The sequence below is a fragment of the Trichosurus vulpecula genome, chromosome 9 (assembly GCF_011100635.1).
Source record: "Trichosurus vulpecula isolate mTriVul1 chromosome 9, mTriVul1.pri, whole genome shotgun sequence".
Classification (NCBI taxonomy): Eukaryota; Metazoa; Chordata; class Mammalia; order Diprotodontia; family Phalangeridae; genus Trichosurus; species Trichosurus vulpecula.
The window spans coordinates 135,236,295-135,245,317 of NC_050581.1; the positions used below are offsets into that span (position 1 = coordinate 135,236,295).

Consider the following 9,023-nt stretch of genomic DNA (forward strand, 5'->3'; position numbering starts at 1 on the left):
AAAATTATTTTGTAGAGCTATAAAAAATAATAAAAAAATCATCTGGAATAATCAAAGGTACAGAACATCAAGGGAGTTAACAAAAAGAAATGGTAGCGAAGGTGGCCAAGGCATACCAGATCTTAAATTGTATTATAAAGCAGCAATCATCAAAACTGCTTCGTACTGGCTAAGAAGTACCGTGCAATAGGTTAGCTACACAAGACAAAGCAGTCAGTGATTATAGAAATCTACTGCTTGATTAACCCAAAGACTCCAGCTTCTGGGATAAGAATTCACTATTTGACAAAAACTGCTGGAAAACTGGAAAATAATATGGCAGAAACTGGATATAGACCAATGTCTGACACCATATACCAAAATAAATTTCAAATGGGTACATGATTTAGATATAAAGGCTGATACTATAAACAAATTAGGGTAACGAGGAATAGTTTATCTGTCAGATTCATAGAGAATGGAGCAATTTATGACCAAACAAGAGATAGAGAATGTTACGGAATGCAAGATGGATCGTTTTGATTACATAAAATTGAAAAGATTTTGCAGAAACAAAGCCAAGGCAATCAAGATTTGGAGGCAAGGAGAAAACTGGGAAAGAATTTTTTTTATAACTGGTGTCTCTGATAAAGGCCTCATTTCCAAAATATATAGAGAACTGACTCACATTTACAAGAATACAAGTCATTCCCCAAATGATAAATGGTCAGTAGTGGTAATAGTGCAGAAGGAAGAAGGGCACGTGGGGAAAAACCTTGAAATTAAAGTTGGAAAGCCTAAGTTCAGGTAACAGATAATGAGGTGACTATAGATAGCTTTAATTTCTTCCTCTGTACTTTCCTGAGACATATTTTGAGTTCCCAATTTTCTCCTCATCTTTCCCCACCCCCACCACAGTATGGCATGCATTCTGATTACCCCTTCCCCCAATCTGCCCTCCCTTCTATCACACCACCACCATTCTCTTATCCTTTCCTGCTCTATTTTCTTGTAGGGCAGGATAGATTTGCATAGATGAATCTTATGTGCTAAATCAATAAGGTATAAACAGTAATAAAAGTGTTCTCTCAGTCCTACATTTGCACAGCATAATTTTTATTCTACATGTATTGTTTCTATCGTGAAAAAATTATTTTACACAATGTAATTCATCCATTTTTTTCTATTTATTAGCTACTTAGTTTCCCTCCTCTCCACAATCTCCCTCCTTCCCTTCCCCCCTCTTTCTCTGTCCCATCTATATATAATTATTATATATACTTATATATAAACATATTCACATACACATGCATGTAACTGTGCATGTTTATAAACATACAATATTAAATTATTTTGTATTATTTTCTAATAATAAAATTGTTCACATTATCAAAGCAATTCTAATTAATGGCATTACATCCTCTCAGACATGTATATAATTACATTTTTACATAATGTTATATAATTATTACAATGTTTCGCTTCCCTAATATTTTACTTGTAAAGATTTATCAAACACTGATCTATTGTGTGCTCTAATTATTGGTGGTGGTGGTATCTTTTGTTCTAATTATTATTATTGTTGTTTAATTGTGTTCTATTTATATATAGCTTTTTGTGTTTACCATCCAGGACTATGCTGGCCAGTATGCAATGAATCCCTTGGTTACAGTAATTCATGAATTGAAGAAAAATGCAAAGTATCCCTTTGTACATCAGACTATATAAGCTCAAGTTTAGGGAGTATATGGAGAAATTAACTGAATGCTCCTGGCTTTAGTAAGCCTTTTTTTTGACATTCTTGTAGTACTCACCAAGTTTTCCATAGGCATAGTGTAGCTTCTCTACTGGACTCCTTATAGAGTCTTGAAACTTTTTTTTCCTTCAAAGTTACTACGTTATCTGCTATTCTTGATACAGATAGGATATCACCTATTCTAGGACTCTGTTAAAAGTTAGATGCCAATGTGACAGAAATCAAAAGCTTGCTGCATAAAGACATATACTAAGTTAAAATAACAGGATGTAATAAAATTTATTATGCTTCAGGCATATATAGAAAATAAGGAGTTGCAAAAATGATTTATGAGAAAGCAAAAGTGAAAATAGATAATGTCAAGAAAGACAAATAGGGAAATTGTATTATGCTTAACGTAACCATATCTAATGAAATAATATCAATATAACATTACACTGTGAGACACTGTAATTGAAAAATGTCCAGCACTGGATGCTTTAGAAGGAAAGTCTTGCAGTCTGTGGGCATAACTATTTGGACTTTGTTCTCAAAGAGGGAAGAATAAGACTAAAGTTGAATGAAATGGAATTTTAGAGGAACAGAAATGTTCTCCATGATAAGGAAGAGAAATGTATTTGATGAACTGTTTCTTTCTCAGAGCTTCATCCAAAAAGAGCAAAAAGAACCACCTTCATGGGTTAACCCCAATCATAAGGCAACTACCCAAAGAGTTTTGAGCTGGCCCAAAATAGAAATAACTAGGAGGTGTAAATATTTTAATGAGGCTGATAGTCAATGAAAACATGGACGGACATAGGAGAGAGATTGCAATGTGTCATCTTTATCTAGGTTTTACTTTCCTGGTGATGTGATTCCTGTAATGCCACTTTAACTCCATAAGCTTATACCTAGAGAGCTGGTAGTAGAGGCTAAATTACAAGCTCTCTTAATAGGTTCCACAGATGAACCCAGAATTTATAGAATAAGGAGCTACTTCCTAAAACCTCAACATCAGTTGATAAATAGATAGATAGATATGGATATAGATATTTAAATATATACACATTGCAGAGGAAAGAAGAAACTCTATATGCTTCTGTCTCTCAAGACTAATTGCAATCTCCATAGATCTATCTCATCTTCTGCTTTCTTGGTCATTGGTTGAAGGAATACAACAAAAGACACATATTTAAATGGAAATTTGACAATAAAATCCTAAAAAATGAAAGGGTCAAAGAACAAACTATAAACAATTAATAGTTATGTGAAAAAATTATAATGATGAAACAATGTACCAAAATTTCTGTAAGGCAGCAAATCTTGGGGGAAAATCACCACTCTCCAGGCATTCATTAACAAAATGGAAAAAGTATACATGAACTTAATAATCTATGTTAAAAAGTGAAAGGAGAACAAATAAATAAACCTAAAATAAGCACAAAATGGAAAATATTAAAATAGATATAGGTAAATAGGTATCAATAAAAACAGAGAAATCACAAATGAAAACTCTAATAAAATGTAGCAGCTCCTTTTGTGGTGGTAAAAAATTGGAAATTGATGAGATACACATCAATTGGAGAATGACAGAACAAGTTGTGCTTTATGATTGTAATGGAATATTATTTTGATGTAAGAAATGGCAAAGAGGATGGTTTCAGAAAAACCCTGGAATATATATGAAGTGATGAACAGTGAAGCAAGCAGAACCAGTAGACCACTGTGCACAGTGACAGCAATATTTAATAGTGATCAACTGTGAAATATTAAGCTACTCTAATCAATAAAAATGTCTAAGACAATTTCAAAGGCTTATGATTAATAATGCTATTTTCCTGCAGAGACATGAACTCTGAGTGAAGACTGAAGAATACATTTTAACTAGCTTTATTTTCTTCCTTTTTAAAGCATAGATAATATGAAAATTTATTTTGCATGATTTCACATGTATTTTATGTCATATTATTTGCCCTCTCAGTGAATGGGGAAGGCCAGAAGGAAGGGGGAGCTGGAATTCAAAATTTTTAAAATGAGTGTTAAAATCAATGTACAAATAATATGTAAAGAAAGATAAAAAAGAAAAGACTACTAAATTGATAGATATTTAGCTTATCTTATTAAAGAGGACAAATTTAAAAATTGCAAATGAGCAAGGCAAAAAGCACAACAAAAACATAAGAACGAAAAAAGGGATTAATCATAACGTATTCTGCACTGTTCTATGCTAACAACTGAAAACTCAAAAGCAATTGAGGAATATCTTCAAAAATAGAAAATGCCCAGATATGGATCTTAAATTTTCCAGAACCAGAAAAGGAAATATGCCTAGCTGTACAGAAACTTTTTGGGGAGGGGGAGAGGTGAATTTAAAAAAAAATTAAAGAAAGTTCCTACTCATGAATCCAGAGGAGAACCCTATCAATTTTTTTAGGAGAACAATTAGAACACTATATATCATCCAAAAAAAGGAGAATGAAAGCACCCTACTATAATATTTTTCATTGTACAAATACAGTCCTAATACATAAACTAAGAAAATAAAATATAGAAATAAAATAATATATCACTAATGAATATTAACTCAAACTTTTAAACAAAATCTTTTCAAACAAACTATAGCAATTTATCCAAAAAAAATCATTCATTATGATCAAATGCGGTTTACATCAGGGAATCAGAAAAAGTTTAAGATTAGGAAAGCAATCAACACAATTAATCAAATTATATACACATGTGTGTGTGTGAGATATATATATATATATATATATATATATATATATATACATATATATATATATATAATCTTAATAGATGCAGAAAAACTCTGACAAAATACAGCACTTTTTATGATAAAAAGCAGACAAAGCATAGGTGAATATTATATTATTTAATGTCATAAGGACATCTGCCTAAAACCAAGAGCAAACTTGATGCACAGTTGTGATATATTAGAACATTTCCCAACAAATAATGAAACGAGGTAAAGATTCCTGTTATCCTTACTATTATTTGAAATTTCTGAAAATGCTAGCAACAACAATGAAAGGGGGGAAAGGAATAAACATGTAAAGAAAAGATAAAACTTCACCTATTTGCTGATGATATTATACTTAGAAAATGCTGAGAATAGATACTAAGCATAAATACTAATTAAGACAGTTAATAACTTCAGTAAATTTTTTTATACAAAATATATCCTTGAAAATTAACAGTATTTTTATGTAATAATAAAACCCCAAAAGGAAAATAGGAAGGGAAATTTCATTATAAATAAGTACAAAATGTATACAATACATGTGGATTGACCTATGAAAGTACATAAAAAACATGCACAAATTGAGTTTTAAAGTCCAACTTAAAGAAATAAACTGCAGCTTAAACAGTACAACTTACTTATGGCTAGGCTATACCAATGTAATACAAATGATAATACATTCAAAATTGATTTACATGTTTGATGCTATATCAGACAATTTACTGAGGGGATAGTTTTGGGATACTTTAAAGAACTTGACAAAATTCAGTTAGAATATAAAGGGAAATGATGAAAATAAATAATGATGGAAGGGGAATAACATTTACAGAACTCAAAATGTAAAATAAACCAGTTATCCTCAAAATCATCTGGCATTGGTTTAAAAAAAATTGAGATAGTAGCAGCTAGATGGCATAGTGAATAGAGCACTGGCCCTGGAGTCAGGAGGACCTGAGGTCCAATCCGGCCTCAGACACTTGACACACTTACTATCTGTGTGACTTTGGGCAAGTCACTTAACCCCAATTGCCCTGCCTTCTTATCTCCAAAAGAAAATAGAGATATACATCAGTGGAAAAGACTAGACAAGGGAGAATCATAAATACTGGAAGACAATGACACAGTGTTTGATGAAGTGAAGAACAAAAATTCCCTAGGAATAGAATGTCTTATTTGTGAAAAGCCGTAGGAAAAAAATGGAAAGCAGTTTGGTAGAAATTAGGCTGAAACTAATGCCTTAAATGATATGACATAATACGTTCTAAATTGATACGTATATTTAATGTTAATGATCAAAACATAGCTTTAAAAATTAGAAACAAAATATATCATATATCTCTCACAGCTATGCGTAGGAAACATTTTAACCAAACAAGAGAAAGAAATCATTATAAATTAAGAAGTAGATAGTTCTGATTATATAAACTTTAAAAAAAGTGCAAAGAAAATTAAATGCATCTAGGATAATTAGAAAATGATTGAATGTGGGCAAAATCTTTGTATCAAATGCCTCTGATAAAGGTTTGGTCTATGTGCCTGTGGGCAAATTGCTTCCTTTCTGAAGCCTAGTTTTCTCATCTTTAAAATTAAGAGATTAGATGAGTGGATACCTAAAGCACCTTTCTTTTTAAATTCCATTTTTACTAATATAATTTGTTTTTCATATAACCTAGATTTCCTTTAGCATCTCTTCCCTTTTCACACCCAGTGAGCCATGTCTTATAACAAATAATTTTAATTAAAAATAAGAGAAAGATGAGAAAAAATCATTTAAATTGATTAGCACTTTCAAAAAGAAACCAACAACATGGTGCTATATGTAGCATGACACACTTGTTGGATATGACTCTTAGAAAGGAGTAAAAGGAGTTATCTTCTCATATCTCTCCTTTGGTGATACAATCATTCTTTATAATTTTCAACAATCAGTTTTAAAGTTGTTCTTTCCATTTACACTGCATATATCATGCACTCAGTGGCTATCATATGCACAATGTAAATAGGAAGAACAATCATCACAGAAGTATATATACATAGGTAGACACACACACACCAACACACACACACACACACACACACACACACACACATTCTGGCCCTATTAGAATTCATGCTATATTCATCATATTCATTGTACATTTTTATAGAACTTAAGTTCCCTTGTAGTTATCTACAATAATGTATTTAGTGCTTCAACAATAGAGCATTGACTTTAATTTTCCCTCATTTCTTTCCTACCACAAGAAAGATTCTTCAAGATATTTGGCTGTTTCCATAAAAATCTTGTTCATTTCTAAATCTAAGATTCTGTGATAGTATGAGTATATTGATAAGAATGTAGTACCTTCTTGAACACAGAACTCATCTATAAAGCTTAATGTCTCTCAAAGGGATCTCTCTCTGTCTCTGTCTCTGTCTCTCTCTGTCTCTGTCTCTCTCTCTCTCTCTCTCACACACACACACACACACACACACACACACACACACTCAAAGAGCAAAACATTAGCTCTGCTTCTAGGTTGGCTACAGATAATTTCAAACTTGCTTCTAGGGAAAGAATAGATTATATTTAAACTAATAATTTAATATATCAATGGGATCAGTGTAGATTGGGGTGGGGAGCCTCAAGGCCAGATGTAGACTTCTAGTTCCTTGGGTGTGGCATTCTGCCTGAATCCTAGTTTTACAGAAGAAATCCTTGTATAAAGGGATTTTTTCTGCAAAGTTTGGATTCAGTCAAACTGTGGCCTTGAGGCCATAAGAGCCCCACCACTGGTATAGATACTCCTTTCACAAAGCTGAAATGAGGCATATGGTGTGGAAGAGTATCACTATGAGAGAAGCTGTGGCTGAAAAATTCATCACTGATCAGCCAATGTGGTCATGATCCTTTCCTAAAAGACATGAATTGTCCTGTAGAGGCCAGGCATTCTGTCTATTGTCAGGACTATAGATAAAGCATTTCACTAGACTTTGTCAGTAATGACGTTCTACCATAATTACCTTGGTATATCCTGGCCCACCTCCATTCTACACTGAGGCATTAGAATAGTATTTAAATGGAGGGTTATAAGAAATACAGTAGATTATTTCAATATTTTTGAAAATTTACCAGTGATCTGGTTGGTAAATTTGTCTGAGAATCTTCATCTTTACCAAGGAAAAACAAAAACAAATGCTAATGAATGCACATATTTGGAAATACTTGTATAGAACTACTTTGTATTCATTCCTTGCAGTTACCACAATATTATGCCATAATATCATAATTGTTCAAAGGGGAATGACTATGCCATAAGCAAAGAAATATTTTACTTTAAGTAAGAGATAAAAGAATAAACAGATGAACTTTTCAGATATAAAAATTCTTTTTATGAATATACCCTTATAATTTTGTTAAAGGATACCAAAATTGAGAATACATAGAACAGAAGAGTAATTATTTCTGAGAAGAATGTTGTATCAGCTGGCCTTTCAATATGTTGTGTTTTAATGCTAAAAGACTCTAAAAATTACATTCATGGTATATATACATTTTACCTTATTCATTGAGCATACTGTTTGATGACTATAATTGTCCATGTTGCCTAAGCTGGGGGAATAGTTCTTTTCATTGTTTTTTTTTTTTTTTTTTTTTTTTCAGCTTATTAATACAGTATTTATTTGTCTTCCCTCTGTCAAACCCTGAGCCCATGGCTTTCCCCAGGGCTGCCTGGTAAGATGGAGGGGGAGGTATACACAGGCTGAAAAGAGACATGGAAGGACCAGGACGAGGAGGAACATTCAGAAACGTTGGGGGACAGAAATGGCTCCATCACATGGCGAAGAGGATGAGGAAGGCCACCATCAGGCAAAAGAGCCCCATGGCCTCAGATAGGGCAAAGCCCAGGATGGCGTAGGAAAAGAGCTGTTGCTTCAGGGAAGGATTCCTGGCATAACCGATGATAAGACTTCCAAACACAGTACCAATCCCAGCTCCAGAGCCGGCCACACCCACAGTGGCAGCCCCAGCCCCAATGAACTTCGCTGCTGTGTCAATGTCCCTTGAGATGGCACTAGTTTGGAATCCACATCTGGGGACAAGTGAGGTCAAGGGACCTGATGCTGCCAAAATGCTGAGGTTCTCATCTGTCCGAACCTCTGGCCGTTTCAGTACCACTGCAGTTAATGGTCTACTCAGCATCTGAGAGCTGCTCCTCACAAGGGCAGGGGTAGAGATGAACTTGGCACAGGCGTACATTCTCAGGGGGTGAGGAGCAAAGCTGAAGAGCTGCCGGCAGAGCAGAGGAGACAGAGAGGGGCGTTCTTTTCATTGTTAAGTCATCAAGTTGATAAAGTACTGGACTTAGAGTCAGGAAGATATGAGTTCAGCTCTGATTTCATATTTATAACAACAATTTGGCTAGCAGCTGTTGTGGGGTGTAAGACCCAACAAGACCAGCAACAAGACCTGCCAGCACAGGTTCTTTGATCTGCTTTACTAAGGAAAGTAACTTTAAGGGGTTGACAATCTCACCTTAATCACCCATACAAATATCATTCACTTAGCTC

General features: G+C 33.7%; 1 protein-coding gene across 1 annotated transcript; it reads right to left on the bottom strand.

The window, feature by feature from the left end:
- Positions 1 to 8,116: 8,116 nt before the first annotated feature.
- On the bottom strand, positions 8,117 to 8,767 carry LOC118831385 (ATP synthase F(0) complex subunit C2, mitochondrial). The gene has a single exon (XM_036738705.1). The coding sequence runs from the start codon at positions 8,710 to 8,712 to the stop codon at positions 8,287 to 8,289; it is 426 nt and encodes a 141-aa protein (XP_036594600.1). The 5' UTR covers positions 8,713 to 8,767; the 3' UTR covers positions 8,117 to 8,286.
- Between the last annotated feature and the right edge of the window lie 256 nt (positions 8,768 to 9,023).

Bases quoted from the DNA above. Each gene is read 5' to 3' on its own strand.
- LOC118831385 (XM_036738705.1), bottom strand. From the start codon at position 8,712: ATGTACGCCTGTGCCAAGTTCATCTCTACCCCTGCCCTTGTGAGGAGC.